The sequence below is a fragment of the Cherax quadricarinatus genome, chromosome 43 (assembly GCF_038502225.1).
Source record: "Cherax quadricarinatus isolate ZL_2023a chromosome 43, ASM3850222v1, whole genome shotgun sequence".
Taxonomy (NCBI): Eukaryota; Metazoa; Arthropoda; class Malacostraca; order Decapoda; family Parastacidae; genus Cherax; species Cherax quadricarinatus.
This window is the reverse complement of record NC_091334.1, coordinates 6,622,042-6,640,889: the sequence shown is the minus strand read 5'-3', so window position 1 is coordinate 6,640,889 and position 18,848 is coordinate 6,622,042. Positions and strand designations below refer to the sequence as shown.

At 37.9% G+C, this 18,848-nt stretch overlaps 1 protein-coding gene across 2 annotated transcripts in view; it reads left to right on the top strand.

The window, feature by feature from the left end:
- The window catches only part of LOC128694221 (uncharacterized), a 77,013-nt gene that overhangs the window by 6,700 nt on the left and 51,465 nt on the right, over positions 1-18,848 (top strand). Inside the window, exons 2-3 of one of the 2 annotated variants that reach the window (XM_070093523.1) lie at positions 2,151-2,298; positions 7,238-7,307. In XM_070093523.1, coding sequence (XP_069949624.1) covers positions 2,151-2,298; positions 7,238-7,307 — 218 coding nt within the window. Of the gene's footprint in view, positions 1-2,150; positions 2,299-7,237; positions 7,308-18,848 lie in introns of those variants that run through there. The other variant, XM_070093524.1, reaches the window with a different exon arrangement.

Genomic DNA, 18,848 nt, shown 5'->3' with positions numbered 1-18,848 from the left:
TCAGGGTTAGCCCCAAACCCTTCAAAATCTTTCTTAATTTCCATACTAACTCTCACCCTTTTTACCACAGGGTTGGCACTAGAAGCTTTCTTGGGGCCCATGGTGACTTATTTTGCAGAAACAAGCACCAAAAACACTGTGATAATATGTAATGCACCGAATATATCCTTAGATGCGCGCACACTGCCTGGCTTGTAAACACTGGCACAAACGGGGTAGTTCAGGCCACACGTGGACACGTCTCGTATGAATCGCATCGAATACCGGGTTTTCGATCAGATACCGAGGCGAAATTTTTGCGTTAAAATGCATCGAATACCGGATTTATCGGATACCGATGCCATCAAATACCGGGGGTCCACTGTATGCTGCTTTCTTAGCAATGAATTCATTTACCGACATGGTCTGAGGACCGGAACTCCGTTGTTAAGTGAGGAGAGGCTGTACTTAATATTACAAAAAAAAAAAGCATAAAAAGAATAAATTATATTCATTTTGGCAACAGTGGGCATATATGAGAAGATTTATAATTTATGATGATGTAATAACTTGTGATAAAGGTAAACAGTGATTGAATGAGCAGGGTAATAAACTGTTACAGGCAGAACAAAAGCAAAAAGTGATGATAATAATTAATAATAATAATACCTGATAAAATAGGTAATAGGTTGGTAGTCTTGTTCTTGTTTATTTCCTCTTATCTCCATGGGGAAGTGGAATAGAATTCTTCCTCCGTAAGCCATGTGTGTCGTAAGAGGTGACTAAAATGCCAGGGGCAAGGGGTTAGTAACCCCTTCTGCATACATTACTAATTTTAAAAAGAGAAACTTTCGTTTTTCTGATTAGGTCACCTTCCTCGGTGAAATATGGCTGGTTTGTTAAAAAAAAAAAATACTTGATGAAGGTTAAAGTTGTATAAGACTACAAAATTTATAAGCAGGGCTAGTACACAGCGCTTAGACTTAGACCTAAAAATTCATTTATTATATAACTTTTTTAAATCGTCAGCAAGTTATTCCACATTTTAATTAAGTTCCTTTATTTGCATCATTTCTGTAGATGTTCAGCCGAACATGAAGAATATCAAATATTTTTTCTAGTTGTTTCTACTGTTGTTTTTCTACTGTTAGTTTTCCAGAAGAGTCCTAGGTCAGCATCATCATCTGTTACTTGCTGATTATCTTCCCACAGCCTAGTCTCAGCCTAGTCTCAGACTAGTCTCAGACTAGGCTTCCTAGGGTGGAAAGGAACTATTTAAAAATCACATTGGAAAATAAAGAATTGTGACTAGCTTAGCTCACTCTGGCAGGTGTCTTCTGGGATGCTGTGTTGCTGTACAGTGCTGGTGTGCTCTTAGACTGTAGCAGCAATTATTTGAAAAACTACATCATTTGATCTGAGGAAGACATACCATAACAATGCCTGATTCAGATTTCTTTGATTTGGAACTGTCAGTTTAGTAGCTCCCATGAATCTAACACTACTATAAATTGGAACATGTATGTATTGAGAATTTACAGTCATTCCTACAGATTCACAACCTTAAATATGTATTTGCAGATTTCCATTATCCAACATTTTTGCTGATGAATAACTAGTGAATAGTTTCAGTTATTTGGTGTTTTTCTGGCTCACCAACTCTCCGTTGCCCAAATCAATCTCTTCTGGTCACTATATGTTATAAATGTCAGTGTTTGTTAAACAGACTAGAGTGATACATTTACACAGACATTATCCCTGCAACAAATTGAACCCTAATCTGAAAGAAAAATTTTCTTGTACATTTAATTTGTATTATTTGTTGTTTGTAGTTTTCACAGAACCTTTAGAAGAGTGAACCACGTAAATTTATAGGGATGATTTGACTGTATTTGTAATAAATGTCCATTATTTTATGTTGTGCAGATATTTTGTAGCTCATAATGAAAATTAATATAATACAGTATTAATAGTTTGTTTTTTGCTTTTAAAGTTTATTCAATTAAATTGCTTATTCTTTTAAGATACTCAGTTACAGTATTGTACTTCAGCAATCAATTCACTGTACAATATTTATTGCTGTTATTGTCATTTATTAACGTTATTATCATCATCTCATGGAAGGATAATCATAGATCACTGCTGAGGTCACTGCAATCTTTGTTTTTCAGAATGCCTGGTGAAGTGCACAAGACATTCAAGATTTTTTGTGGTAATCTTGCTGGAGCAGCAACAAAGGATGATTTACGCTATCTTTTCTCACAATACGGGCCAGTTATTGAGGCTGTTGTCATGGTTGGCAAGTTCTATGGATTTGTGGTGAGTTATTTTTTCAAGTTGGTTCTTGCATGATGGGCTTAATTATTGTTAAGGTTTTACTTTGTGAACTGCATGCTGTTGCTAACTTAAGTTACAGTTGATGCATGTACAATGTATACATAACTGTTTTTAACTAGTTTTACCACTTTATAGATGCATATTACTATAGATTAAGTAGAGCTCAGTGATTTTAATTAGGAAAGTGTAATTACAAAAGATTGGTTCTATTTTTACTGTGTCCTCTGTTCACTGTTTAGTTTGTCGTGCAATTTTTTTTTTTTTTTTTTTAAGTTCTGGAATTTATAAAGAACAAAAAGGCACAATACCACTACTTTTCTACTTCCTTCCTTCCTCTCTTTGTCCTGTCTCTGTCCTCCTCTTCTGTATATACTGGCTCCCTCACCTTCCTGTGTTGATGTTACTAGTTAATGATCCAAGTCAGACTGAAACGTCATAAGCTTCTTTCTCCTGTGTGCAGGTTATTTGTGTATTTTCCTGGGGTTGTTTGTAATGATCACTACTTACTCCTGGATGCCATTCTAGCTGTTTGCCACAATATTGGTGAAAAAATAGTGTCATTGCAGCACTACTTTCTTTTTTCTTGTTTACAGTTGGCATTGTCTTGTTCTCTCAGTTGATCGTGCCACAAAATTCCATATACGCGCGCGCACTTTTTTTTTTTTTTTTTTTTTTTTTTTTTTTTTTTTTTTTTTTTTTTTTTCATGGGGCTGTTTTCCTCCAAGATAGAATGACCAAAAAATGGAAACACCTTCATCACTCATTCAGTGACTGTCTTGCCAGAGATGTGCACACATCACAAAGAAACTATGCATGCTTGTTTGTCAATTCTTAGGTACCTTCTTTTCTTTCATGTATGCACATTTTTAATAAATACACCAACCATTACGAAATAATATCCCCACCTGTTTTCAGCATCTCAGTCTTCACCCCATCTGTCACAGCTGATTGTTCACCTATGCAATGCCTCACCCACTGTCTCTTCATTTGCCTCTGGCTTTTCCCTACTCCTAACAGATACAATTACTTCTTGCCCTTGGCATGAGCTCACTGCCTCTCTCATCGTAAACATTTAATAATTCCTCAATCTATTTTCTCAAAATTTTCAGTACTTCTACCTCTCAGCTGTTTCATTCTGAACTCCTCAGGCTTTCTCAACTAATTAATATCTCCAAAACAGTTTCTTTATCTCAGCAAAATTTGTTGATAATTGCTCACCCATTCTCTCATTTTTTCTTTTGCACACTCTTGCTATTTGTTTAGCCTCTTTTATCTCTCTTCTTATTCTGTATATCTTTTTAACATAGTAAAAATCATTCAAATAATAGCTTTTTCTCTATTAACACCCTTTTATTGTTTTTACCTTATTTTACTCATCATTCCTCTGTTCACTCACACCTGCTCTCATACAAGCACAAATTTCTGCTATGCACTGTTGACCTGCAATCTTAATCTTCACCTTGACCTCTTTACCTGTTTTCACTCTAGTCAATCTGCCCCAAATATTTGTGACACCTAAAATAATATTTCCAGATGCTGTATGACCCATATGGTTTTAGTGTTTTTCTTTGATTAAAATAAATAGAATATTTAAAAAATTGTGAACATTTTGACTTGGATTCACTGAGCTCCCATTAGTAGCTATAGAAGTCGTATTGATATTTTTTAACGCACAGGCTGTCTCCCACCAAGGCAGGGTGACCTAAAAAGAAACACTTTCATTTTTCTTTTTTTTTTTGTTTAGTAATTTATAGAGGAGAAGGGGTTAAGGTGTGTTCATATTATGTTTAAATATGTGTAAGTTAATTATTAATATTTTAGAAGGAAAAAAGGCTGTTAAATAATCGCTTAAAAGTGTAATAAATTTTTCTATTAAATATTGTTGTACAACATGGTAATGACCATTAAACTAGGAAGAATGCTTATATATGTCTGGGTGGGCAGCTAGGCATGTTGTATAATGTACACAAAAGCCAGTACACTTAAAATTCCTGTCATATGCCTTTTATGAAGGGATGCAGGGAAACCAGTTAGCCAGACTTGAATCCTGGAGGTAGGAAGTACAGTGTCTGCACTCTGAAGGAGGGGTATTGATATGTTGCAGTTTTGAACTATAGTATCAGGGCCCCTCTGTCAAGACGGTGATGGTGGGAATGTTTCTTCTTTTTTGTGGGCTACCCTGGGTCGGTAGAAAATGGCCAGTGTGTTAAAAAAAAAATATAGAAAAATTTGCTCTAATGTAAATGCAGAAAGTAACCTTAGGTAATAATTTTTTCTAATCAAAGCATTTTCTCCTCTCCCAATATGTTGCTGTCTCCATTTTGTAGATTTTATTTTCAAATTTCTGTGGTTCATGTTTTGTTATTGTGATGTTTAATTGAATGCACAGTTAATGTAGAGAACTTTTGTCAATCATTTGCAGAGAATATTCGAGCATATAACAAGACATACTCATATTTAGCAGTGTTAATCTCTTACTATGCAACTTGTATATAACATTTAAAAGTCGATGATGTCTGGATAATAAAATTAAATTAATGTACAGTATAAATGAATGAGATAAGGTGCATATATACATGGCGTGTTACAGGAGATTTTTGCATGGTTTATTTTGCATCAAGCACTTATGTATATACTGTACATGGGTGGTTGGTGAAGAGTTTGCATGGACTACCTTGCATCAGTCAACCAAGTATATACATGGGTAGTTGGGAAAGAGTTTGCATGGACTACCTTACATTAGTCAACCATGTTATCCATGTACATATATACAGTGGACCCCCGCATAACGATCAGCTCCCAACTCGACCAATTATGTAAGTGTATTTTTGTAAGTGCTTTTGTAGGTGTATTTTTGGGGGTCTGAAATGGACTAATCTAATTCACAATATCTCTTATGGGAACAAATTCGGTCTATAACGGCACCCAAACAGACTTCTGGATTGAAATAATATCATTATCCGGGGGTCCACTGTACTTGGTTGGTCGGGGGAGAAGTTGTATGGACTACCTTGTACGAAGCACTCACATATATACAAATAAGAATATACTTTAAAATACAATATGCATAACTAGAGAGAGAACTGTACAAGTATTATAATGTTTAGAATAGCTAGGCCTTCATATTTATTTTTGTCTATCTCATGAGAGTACGAGTATGGTATATATTTCATCACTTAGTAAATAAAACAAGAGCAATATAAATGACTCTTTGGCTATTTAACATTAGTTTTCAGTGTTGAAAACCATATTGGAAACTCCAGACATGGAACTTTATAGCTCAAACAAATACCTGTTCATGTTTGTTACTGACAACAGTAAAGAAGAAAAGACATAGGTACAGAACAAGCTTTCTTTGTGACAGTGTTTCTCTCTCTCTCTCTCTCTCTCTCTCTCTCTCTCTCTCTCTCTCTCTCTCTCTCTCTCTCTATCTATCTATCTATCTATCTCTCTATCTCTATATCTCTCTCTATCTCTATATCTCTCTCTGTATCTCTATATCTCTCTCTGTATCTATATCTCTCTCTCTATCTCTATATCTCTCTCTCTATCTCTATATCTCTCTCTCTCTCTATTCTCTCTCTCTCTCTATTCTCTCTCTCTATTCTCTCTCTCTATTCTCTCTCTCTCTCCTCTCTCTCTATCCTCTGTATTCTCTCTCTCTATTCTCTCTCTCTATTCTCTCTCTCTATTCTCTCTCTCTATTCTCTCTCTATTCTCTCTATTCTCTCTCTCTATTCTCTCTCTCTATTCTCTCTCTCTATTCTCTCTCTCTCTATTCTCTCTCTCTCTATTCTCTCTCTCTCTATTCTCTCTCTCTCTATTCTCTCTCTCTCTATTCTCTCTCTCTCTATTCTCTCTCTCTCTATTCTCTCTCTCTCTATTCTCTCTCTCTCTATTCTCTCTCTATTCTCTCTCTCTCTATTCTCTCTCTCTCTATTCTCTCTCTCTCTATTCTCTCTTCTCTCTCTCTCTCTTCTCTCTCTCTCTCTTCTCTCTCTCTATTCTCTCTCTCTATTCTCTCTCTCTATTCTCTCTCTCTATTCTCTCTCTCTATTCTCTCTCTCTATTCTCTCTCTCTATTCTCTCTCTCTATTCTCTCTCTCTATTCTCTCTCTCTATTCTCTCTATTCTCTCTCTCTGTTCTCTCTCTCTGTTCTCTCTCTCTCTATTCTCTCTCTCTGTTCTCTCTCTCTCTCTCTCTCTCTCTCTCTCTCTCTCTCTCTCTTTCTCTCTCTCTCTCTCTAGACTTAACAAAGTTCTACACAGCCAAATGTTGTCACCTTGAAAGATTATTCCCCACCCATGTCTTGTCTTCATTGTAATTAACTTTGCTACTGACCTTGGCTTTTACTTTTTTTTCAGTATTTGCAGTTGAAATACTGTAAATAAACAGTATTTTACAGTATTAATATAGGCTTTGTGATGTTACATGATTAATTAATTTCTTAATTTTAATTAAAATTCTTTGCATTGCACTCATTACCATTTGTTGCTGAGTTTTCAGTGAATTTCTGTAGTGTTATATCTCTAAGCATTTTGGTTGTTATCCATATATTGTAGTCATCATGAGTCTGTGTGAACTCACTCAAATTATATTACTGTAGTTCTTAACATACATAGAATCATTCACTTCAAGCTTCTATAATTGATTTCTACTAATACTAAACAATACACTATTACTCTTCTACTTTGTCATTAGGGAATATGAAGTTCAATAAATTTTTGTGAAATGTTGGGGCTTTGTCCCCTTTGTAAAGTAATTATTAAATTTTTGAACAAGCCAGTTTGGTAACCTGTTCTTCTGTAAAAGAATGTATGTAGCCTGTCTCATGAGGACTTGTATCATCATTGCACTTGCTGATTTTAATAAGTTGGTGCGTCTTTTTGAGTTTGTGCATGTTGCTGTGTTTCCCTGCAGCACATGGCTTATGAGGAGGACGGCTGGAAGGCAATATGCGAACTTCGGGGCTACAATCTTCATGGTAAAGGTAAGTTGTTGTAAATGTATACCAACATGCCAGATTGTCCTATATTTAATGCATTAGCTGTTTCCCGCTATGGAAAGGTTGCCTTCCCTTCCTCCCCTGTCTTTCAAAAAGGGTATGGACTTCATAAGTTAAATGACCCACCAGACTGCAAAATCCCCAGCCATCCTTCACAGTGCAGACACTGCCTTCGACCCCAGCAAACCAGTTTCCCAGAATCTTTTCAAAATTGTTAATTTTTCCTCACACTAACAGCACATTGAATCCCAAAAACTGATCTCCCTCACTTCCTGCAGCCCTTCCTAGGATGTCCCCTAAACCTGCCATCCACTCTGTGTTTACAGAAATTTTGGTTAAGCAATATTGCTCCATTCTAAATGGTGATACTTTATCATAATATTAATGGGAGGTATTGAGTAGATGGCAGGAATATTTTGAGGAACTTTTAAATGTCAGTGAAGAAAGGGAGGCAGTAATTTCGTGCACTGGCCAGGGAGGTATAACATCTAAAAGATGAAGAAGAGCAGGATGTGAGTGTGGGGAAGGTGCATGAGGCATTACATAGAATGAAAGGAGGTAAAGCAGCTGGAACTGACAGGCACATGACAGAAATGTTAAAAGCAGGGGGAGATATAGTGTTGGAGTGGTTGATGTTTTGTTTAATAAATGTATAAAAGAGGAGAATATACCTAGGAATTGGCAGAGAGCATGCATAGTTCCTTTACATAAAGGGAAGGGGGACAAAAGAGATTGTAAAAATTATAGGGGAAGAAGTTTACTGAGTATACCAGTATTACGAATAGGAGCTTGTTTTTAACCCTTTGAGGGTTTCAGACGTACTAGTATGTCTTACGCGCAGGGGTTTTTGACGTACTAGTACGCACAAATTCTAGCGCCGTCAGATCTCGCGGGAAAAGGCTGGTAGGCCTACATGTGAGAGAATGGGTGTGTGTGGTCGGTGTGCGTGGTAGAAAAAAAATCTGGGACCCAGTGGTGCATTGTGGGAACGCCATCTTAGTAAACAATATCCACCATGCCTCGCGGTAAGAAGCTCCTCACTCCTCGGCGAATTGGGACACTTTTGTTTCCCAGTGACAGTTCTAATACAAATGGAAGTGCCAGTGAAGATGAGTTTCAAGGTTTTGGTGAGGTTTTGACCGAAACTAATGACCATAATATCGGTAATAGTGAGGAAAACCCAGACGACCCTCAGCCTTCCACCTCTGGTGCTGGGCCGTCTTGTTCACGTTCAGTTGTACCAGAATCCAAGAGGAAACTTCTATTTTCCCAAATCCCAGACTCAGATGAGAGCATGGGTGATGATAGTGATAGTGAATATGAACTACAAGCTCTTCAAACTAGTTCCAGTAGTGATAGTGAAGTGCAATATTCCCCAGTGAAGCGTCAGTATATACGACGATATATGCGCTCTGGTAGTGTGCCATATGCTATTCCAAGGGGAAGGAGTGCATCTCGGAGTACATCCCGTGGCTGTACAACAGGAACAGAGAGTGAAAATGACGATGATACTGTTGCAATTGGGATGGAAAATGTGCGTGGTGGTAGTGGTGCCGGCGGTGAGGCACCAGCAGTGGGCCATGCTGCCACCCACGCCGCTGCCTCAGCTGATCTACAACAAAGGCCACCATCCCCCACCCACCCACCACACCAGCCTCCACAACCACAACCTCCACAACCACAACCACCTGTCATTGTCCAGTACCCACCAGCAGACCGCACCTGGGATTGGCAGGAAGCTGTCAATTTTGTTCCAAATGCCCACCAGTTTGATGACAGCCAAAGTGGAATACGGCCATCTTGTACACTTGGGAACAATGCCACTGAACTGGAATGTTTCGAGTTATTCTTTGACGAACCACTGATGGAAAGTATTGTCATGGAAAGCAACACATACTACGAGTACACCATGGCAAACACATTACTTTCACCAAAATCACGTCTACATCAGTGGAAGGAGGCAACTGTGGCTGAGATGTATCTTTTCTTTGCCACAATAATGCTTATGCCACATGTGTATAAGCACAAAGTGAAATCATACTGGTCAACAGACCTGATTGCAACCCCAGGTTTCAGTGATATAATGCCAGTGAATCGATTTGTGCTAATGTTATGTATGCTTCACTTCTCAGACAAAACCAGGCCTGACAGAACTGACAGGTTATATAAGATTAGGAATGTGTTTGTGTATCTGAAAGAGAAATTCAGTACACATTTTTATCCCTTCAGGAAGCTTGTAATTGACGAGTCTTTGATTCTGTTCAAAGGAAGACTCTCTTTCGAGCAGTACATACCAAGCAAGAGGAAACGCTTTGGTATAAAGTTGTTTGTGCTTTGTGATTGTTACAGTGGTCTGGTATTGGATATTATTGTGTACACTGGAAGTTATACATTGCAAAATACCAGGAAGTTATTGGGCATCTCAGGTGATGTGGTTAGAACAATGATAGAACCATACCTTGGTAAGGGGCATATATTATATACAGATAACTGGTACACAAGCCCCTCACTCAGTGATTTTTTGCGAGTGAACATGACAGATGTGTGTGGCACAGTGTGTGCAAATCAGAAACATATGCCCAGGTTTGACGCTGGCACTCGTAGAGGTGAGGTGCAGGCGTTTGCTGCCAATGACATCATGGCATTTCAGTGGCACGACAAACGAGATGTCACACTGTTGTCATCAGTTCACCCTAATGAAATGGCAGACAGTGGCAGGCAGCATAGAGAGAGCAATGAACCCATTCTAAAACCTGCAGCTGTGATTGATTACACCTTCAACATGCGTTCAGTGGACAAATGTGACATGCAGATTGGGTTTGCTGATTGTGTTTGCAAGAGTTATAAGTGGTACATCAAACTGTTTTTCCATCTTCTGGACATTTCCATGCTCAATGCTTATAATATGTATAAGATGAGGACCAGAAACAAACCACAGTACGGCAAATTCTGTTTGTCTGTCATCAGACAAATAGTATTCAAGTACCAAGGAACAGCACCTGCAATTGACCGCCCACCAAATTATCAACAACTACCTGCTCGTCTGGAGCATGGTGATCACTTCCTGGTAAAACTGCTTGCTACTGCTTTCAAGAAAAAGGCTCAGAAGAGGTGTTACGTCTGTGCACATACAAAAAAACGCCCACAACAACGCAGAGACACTCGTTTTATGTGTGAGGAGTGTAAAACACCACTGTGCATGACACCATGTTTCAAAGACTTCCACAGGCTTCAGAACTTCTAGAAACATTCCCTGTGACTGTATATGTGTATATAAAATATAGAAAAATAGTAATAAACAACATTTCATATCGTTTGTTTGTGTAAATATTTTCTATAAACAAAATAGAACATCTAGGCGAGTACAAATAGGAAGCGCGTCTGTCTGGCGCTCACCAGATGGAGGATCGAGCCTCCAACACGTCTTGCGCTGAATGACTCACTTGGGTTTAGCGCTTAACATGGATTAATTTAATTTAATTTATAAACAAAATAATGACAAGTGTTTATGCCCTTATTGTGTAGTATTGAAAAAGAAATAACTTACAAAATACTGATCATGTTGGCCTCAGAGGCCATAAAAGTTACTCAGAAAAAGAAAAATTGAAAAATAATTGAAAATAGTACATAAAAAAGTAAATAGAAAAATACTGGGTGACGGCAGTCGGCGATGTTACCAGATGTTGTTCAATTTTGGCAAACTTCACGCCTCCATATATCTGTAAGTATTGACGGTAAAAAATTTTTGTTTAGCCTATAATGTTTAGAAAAAAAAATTTTTTTTTTTCAAAAAAATATTTTTTTTTTTTTTTTTTTTTTTTTTTTTTTTTTTTTTTTTGAAATTTGGCCGACCCTGAGAACGAGTTTCGGAGAGGGCCTGTCGACCCTCAAAGGGTTAAAAAGTTGTTGTTTATCCCGGGTTACATTGCTTTCTCCTCAACAAGGAGAGGAGTCTCCTTTTTTCGTAATACTATTAACCCTTAAATGATCCAAACGTATATATACGTTTTTTCAACATCTGAAAGTATGTAAAAAAATGTAGATCTTCTTTTTTGTTTTACATTTGAAAACGTGTAAAAAAACTTTTATATACTTTTTTTTTTTGTTATATTTGAAAATATGTAAAAAAAAGTAGATCTACTTTTGTAGCACTACGAATTTGAACATCGATCTGTTTGGACCGTTTAAGGGTTAATAAACCAATTTCCTTGATATCTCAATTTCATCAATCTTCAAAAACTAGGGGTGAATCAAGACAAGGTCATCACTATTATGTTAGTTTTAATAAACATACTTCATCTAGAATATATGAATAAGAGTACATTCACTTTTAAATAGTTTGGGCCCGTTAAATCATAAGCAGTTCCAATGCTTAAATATATGAAATTGATAATCTCTGTCTTTACAATAGAAATCACTATATACAATTCCTCACAGCTCAGGTGGGGTACTACTTTCTCAATATCTGAGAAAACTTCAATTCCCGGCATGTCCTTGCCTAGGAAATATATATATATATATATATATATATATATATATATATATATATATATATATATATATATATATATATATGTATGTATGTATGTATGTATGTATGTATGTATGTATGTATGTATATGCAAACACAGTAAGCCAATCTTTGAAACAATGAGTTGGACCGGCTTCTCCAAACACAGGGTAGGCGAGGCAGAGTTTATGTAGAGTAGACCTGTCCTCAGAGCTTGCCGGTGAGTGACTGCTGGGAACAAGCCTCGTGAATGGTAAGTAACCTCGGGAGACCAGAAGCCGCCAAATTATGATGTCACTTAACAACACATCTCTCGAACTAGGTTGAGCTTACCTAATTAACCATATCAGAATGATGAAGGATGAATACAATAATACTACGACGATCCAGCGGCTTCAATTTAGCTATTACCGAAGCAGCTGGCGAGGTAGTATTATATAGATAAAAAAGAAAAGAAAAATTACGATACATCGTAACAGCCAGGTAAAGTGTGTGGTAGGGTTATTATTGAAAGAATTAGAGGTAAGACAGAAGGTAGGATTACAGATGAGCAAGGAGGCTTTAGAGTGGGTAGGGGATATGTAGATCAAGTGTTTACATTGAAGCATATATGTGAACAGTATTTAGATAAAGGTAGGGAAGTTTTCATTGCATTTATGGATTTAGAAAAGGCATATGATAGAGTGGATAGAGGAGCAATGTGGCAGATGTTGCAAGTATATGGAATAAGTGGTAAGTTACTAAATGCTGTAAAGAGTTTTTATGAGAATAGTGAGGCTCAGGTTGGGGTGTGTAGGAGAGAGGGAGATTACTTCCCAGTAAAAGTAGGTCTTAGACAGGGATGTGTAATGTCACCACAGTTGTTTAATGTACGTATTTATGGATGGGGTTATAAAAGAAGTAAATGCTAGGGTGTTGGGAAGAGGGGTGGGATCAAATTTTGGGGAATCAAATACAAAATGGGAGTTGACACAGTTACTTTTTTCTGATAATATTGTACTTTCCGGGGATTCTAAAGAAAAGTTGCAAAGGTTAGTGGACGAGTTTGGGAGTGTGTGTAAAGGTAGAAAGTTGAAAGTGAACATAGATGAGAGTAAGGTGATGAGGATATCAAAAGATTTAGATAAAGGAAAATTAGATATCACATTGGAGAGAGAGAGAGAGTATGGAAGAAGTGAATGTTTTCAGATATTTGGGAGTTGACTTGTCAGCGGATGGGTTTATGAAAGATGAGGTTAACCATAGAATTGATGAAGGAAAAAAGGTGAGTGGTGTGTTGAGGTATCTGTGGAGACAAAAAAAACATTATCCATGGAAATGGGAATGTACAAAATTATAGTGGTATCAACACTCTTATATGGGTGTGAAGTTTGGGTTGCAAATGCTGCAGCGAGGAAGCGGCTGGAGGCAGTGGAGATGTCCTGTCTAAGGGCAAGGTGTGGTGTAAATATTATGCAGAGAATTTGGAGTGTGGAATTAGGAGGAGGTGTGGAGTTACTAAAAGTATTAGTCAGAAGGCTGAAGAAGGGGTGTTGAGGTGGTTTGATGATTTAGAAAGAATGGAACAAAGTAGATTGACTTGGAGAGCATATAAGTCCGTAGGGGAAGGAAGGCGGGGTAGGGGTCGTCCTCAAAAAGGTTGGAGAGAGGGGGTAAAGGAGGTTTTGTGGGTGAGGGGCCTGGACTTCCAGCAAGTATGCATGAGCGTGTTAGATAATGAATTGAGATGAATGGTATTTGGGACCTGACAAACTGTTGGAGTATGAGCAGGGTAATATTTTGTGAAGAGATTCAGGAAAACTGGTTAGCTGGACTTGAGTTCTGGAAATGGGAAGTACAGTGCCTGCACTTTAAAGGAGGGGTTTGGGATATTGACAGTTTGGAGGTACACCTGAACTGTCTCACCTGAGCGCCTCTGCAAAGACAGTGATTATGTATGAGTGATGGCGAAAGTGTTGAATGATGATGAAAGTATTTTTGTTTCTTTTTGGGTTTTCCTTTCTTTTTGGGTCACCCTGCCTTAGTGGAAAATGACCGATGTGTTGAAAAAAAGTTAATGGTATTATTCCCTGCAGTTACAAGACTTGCTTTGTCTTAATGTAAGAATCAGGGCGTTGGCAGAACCTGTTACCCTCGGCATTAAGTCATATATCAAATGTTTTGCTATAATTTTTCATCATTTAAGGTTATTGATAGAGAAAAATCATGAAGGCAGCAGTCATTGTGCACACTCTAATGATAATGATTTTATTTCTTTGCTGTGTTTATGATATGTAATTACAGTTTTGATTTGTTTAGTACAAAGAAAACCACTATCATGCTGGGGCATTTCAGGCAGATTAAACCAAATGCTTACAGACTGCTTAATACTAGTGATTTTGAGATGAGTAAATTTTTATTATACATTGTTGTTTTATTATACATTGTTTTTTTATTATAGTAGGTAATAGATTGTTCACAATGCTTTGTCCACAGTGAATAAAAGTAGCCACAAACACTTCTAATTTGATGCTAATATTGCAAAATTAAAAACTCTAATCAAGAGTTGCATATATAGCAGCTGTTCTGAGATGTATACTTGTAGCATCAGCTGTAACTCATATGGGTGAAATTTGAGACAATGCTAAGAGAAGAGTTATTAAATATTAAGAAAAGCTTAGTCAGTTGTTTGTATTTCTGCTTTATTTGCATTAATGCTACTTGTGTAAGATTTGCTAATGTAAAATACAGACTAATAGCATTTTAATTTTAGCATCTCCAGTAGTAACACAATAAACACATTTAAAAATTGAAATTGCTTTGTTGTTTAGAAAGGATGGAGTAAGACAGGTTGTCCAAGAGGGTGTATGTTACAAGGTCAAGAGTCTGCTTGCTCCTTATGATTATTGTAATATTTTTAATGTATGCATTTACAGTATGTGATTGACATTTGTAATTGTATGTATGTATATATAGGTCACATTGCACATGCATGTACATGTACATGTATACACACCCATCAGAGTTTTCTTCTATTTTCTCAAGAGTTCACTTCTAATTTATTTCCTTTAATCTCCATGGGAAGTGGAAAAGAATCTTTCCTCCATAAGCTATGCATGTTGTAAGAGGCAACTAAAATGACAAGAGGAAGGAGCTACCAACCTTTTCTGTTGTATAAATTACTGTTTTGAATGAGCTTTTGTCTAGGTTTCTGAAAGCCAGTAGAAAGGAAACATTCCAGGAAGTGTGTGAGGAAAGTTTTGAGAGGATGTTCCTTGAGTATGTAGAGGGCATATGTGAACATGTTAGATTGGAGTGAGTAAAGACGAGTTGGTTTTAAGATTTGATGTGCTGTTGGAGTGTGAGTAAGGAAATATCTATGAAGGGACTCATGGAAACTGATCAGCTGGACTTAAGTTTGGGAAGTGGAAGCACAGTACTTTCACTCTGAAGGATGATAAATTAGACACATGTGCAACTCTTGGGTATCTTTATTGAGGAAACGTTTCGCCACACAGTGGCTTCATCAGTCCATACATAGGAGAAACTTGAAGAACAGGAGGAGAATGAGGTAATCAGTCCATCAACCTTGAGTCGATGTGTTCAGTCCATCAAGATTGATGGACTGAACACATCGACTCAAGGTTGAGGGACTGATTACCTCATTCTCCTCCTGTTCTTCAAGTTTCTCCTATGTATGGACTGATGAAGCCACTGTGTGGCGAAACGTTTCCTCAATAAAGATACCCAAGAGTTGCACATGTGTCTAATTTATCAACATGTCGGTTCTCTGAACCATTCATCTACAAACTCTGAAGGATGACTGGGGATGTGTTATCTTAGAGTATTGGAATTGTGATATTCATGTTTTTCTAGAGAGAGCGCTGGGAATTTTTGTTTTTAATCCTCCTTTGACATACCCTACCTAATTCATCCACCAACCTCTGCAACTTCTCTTCAGAATCTCCCAAAAGCACCGTGTCATCAGCAAAGAGCAACTGTGACACCTCCCATTTTGTGTTAGATTCTTTATCTTTTAACTCCACACCTCTTGCCAACACCCGAGCATTCACTTCTCTTACAACTCCATCTATAAATATATTGAACAACCATGGTGACATCACACATCCCTGTCTAAGGTCTACTTTTACTGGGAAATAATCTCCCTCTCTCCTACATACTCTAACCTGAGTCTCACTATCCTCATAAAAACTCTTCACTGCTTTCAATAACCTACCTCCTATACCATACACCTGCAACATCTGCCACATTGCCCCCCTATCCACCCTGTCATATGCCTTTTCCAAATCCATAAATGTCACAAAAACCTCTTTACCCTTATCTAAATACTGTTCACCTATATGTTTCACTGTAAACACTTGGTCTACACACCCCATACCTTTCCTAAAGCCTCCTTGTTCATCTGCTATCCTACTCTCCATCTTACTCTTAATTCTTCCAATAATAACTCTACCATACACTTTACCAGGTATACTCAAAAGACTTCTTTCTTTCAACAAACCGGCCGTATCCCACCAAGGCAGGGTGGCCCAAAAAGAAAAACGAAAGTTTCTCTTTTTAAATTTAGTAATTTATACAGGAGAAGGGGTTACTAGCCCCTTGCTCCCGGCATTTTAGTCGCCTCTTACAACACGCACAGCTTATGGAGGAAGAATTCTGTTCCACTTCCCCATGAAGATAAGAGGAAATAAACAAGAACAAGAACTAGAAAGAAAATAGAAGAAAACCCAGAGGGGTGTGTATATATATGCTTGTACATGTATGTGTAGTGTGTCCTAAGTGTAAGTAGAAGTAGCAAGATGTACCTGAAATCTTGCATGTTTATGAAACAGACAAAAGACACCAGTAATCCTACCATCATGTAAAACAATTACAGGGGTTTCATTTTACACTCACTTGGCAGGATGGTAGTACCTCCCTGGGTGGTTGCTGTCTACCAACCTACTACCTACAACTCAAAGGACTTTTTTTTTTTTTTTAACAAGTTAGCAGACTCCCACCAAGGCAGGGTGACCCAAAAAAGAAAGAAAATCCCCAAAAAAAGAAAATACTTTCATCATCATTCAACACTTTCATCATCATTCAACACTTTCATCATCATTCAGCACTTTCACCTCACTCACACATAATCACTGTTTTTGCAGAGGTGCTCAGAACACAACAACTTAGAAGCATATACCTATATAGATACACAACATATCCTTCCAAACTGCCAATATCCCAAAACCCTCCTTTAGAGTGCAAGCATTGTACTTCCCATTTCCAGGACTCAAGTCCGGCTATATAAAAATAACCGGTTTCCCTGAATCCCTTCACTAAATATTACCCTGCTCACACTTCAACAGATCGTCAGGTCCCAAATACCATTCGTCTCCATTCACTCCTATCTAACACGCTCACGCATGCTTGCTGGAAGTCCAGGCCCCTCGCCCACAAAACCTCCTTTACCCCCTCCCTCCAACCTTTTCGAGAATGACCCCTACCCCGCCTTCCTTCCCCTACAGATTTATACGCTCTCCATGTCATTCTACTTTGATCCATTCTCTCTAAATGACCTAACCACCTCAACAACCCCTCTTCAGCCCTCTGACTAATACTTTTATTAACTCCACACCTTCTCCTAATTTCCACACTCCGAATTTTCTGCATAATATTTACACCACACACTGCCCTTAGACAGGACATCTCCACTGCCTCCAACCGCCTTCTCGCTGCTGCATTCACAACCCAAGCTTCACACCCATATAAGAGTGTTGGTACTACTATACTTTCATGCATTCCCTTCTTTGCCTCCATAGATAACGTTTTTTGTCTCCAAATATACCTCAACGCACCACTCGCCTTTTTTTCCCTCATCAATTCTATGATTAACCTCATCCTTCATAAATCCATCCACCGGCACGTCAACTCCCAAGTATCTGAAAACATTCACTTCCTCCATACTCCTCCTCCCCAATTTGATATCCAATTTTTCTTTATCTTAATCATTTGATACCCTCATCACCTTACTCTTTTCTATGTCCACTTTCAACTTTCTACCTTTACACACACTCCCAAACTCATCCACTAACCTTTGCAATTTTTCTTTAGAATCTACCATGAGCACAGTATCATCAGCAAAAAGTAACTGTGTCAGTTCCCATTTTGTATTTGATTTCCCATAATTTAATCCCACCCCTCTCCCGAACACCCTAGCATTTACTTCTTTTACAACCCCATCTATGTATTAAACAACCATGGTGACATTACGCATCCCTGTCTAAGACCTACTTTTACTGGGAAGTAGTCTCCTCTCTTCTACACACCCTAATCTGAGCCTCACTATCCTCATAAAAACACTTTACACCATTTAGTAACTTACCACCTATTCCATATACTTGCAACATCTGCCATATTGCTGCCCTATCCACTCTATCATATGCCTCTTCTAAATCCATAAATGCAATAAAAACTTCCCTACCTTTATCTAAGTACTGTTCACATATATGCCTCAATGTAAACACTTGATCTACACATCCCCTACCCTATAAATTTTGCACTCTCTTTTATCCCCTTTGCCTTTATACAAAGGAACTATGCATGCTCTTTGCCAATCCCTAGGTACCTTACCCTCTTCCATACATTTAGTAAATAATAGCACCAACTTCTCCAAAACTATATCTCCACCTGCTTTTAACATTTCTATCTTTATCCCATCAATCCCAGCTGCCTTACCCTCTTTCATTCTACCCACTGCCTCACAAACGTCCCCCACACTTACAACTGGCTCTTCCTCACTCTACAAGATGTTATTCCTCCTTTCCCTATACACGAAATCACAGCTTCCCTGTCTTCGTCAACATTTAACATTTCCTCAAAATATTCCCTCCATCTTCCTGATACCTCTAACTCTCCATTTAATAACTCTCCTCTCCTGTTTTTAACTGTCAAATCTATTTGTTCCCTAGGCTTCCTCAGCTTATTAATCTCACCCCAAAACTTTTTCTTATTTTCAACAAAATTTGTTGATAACATCT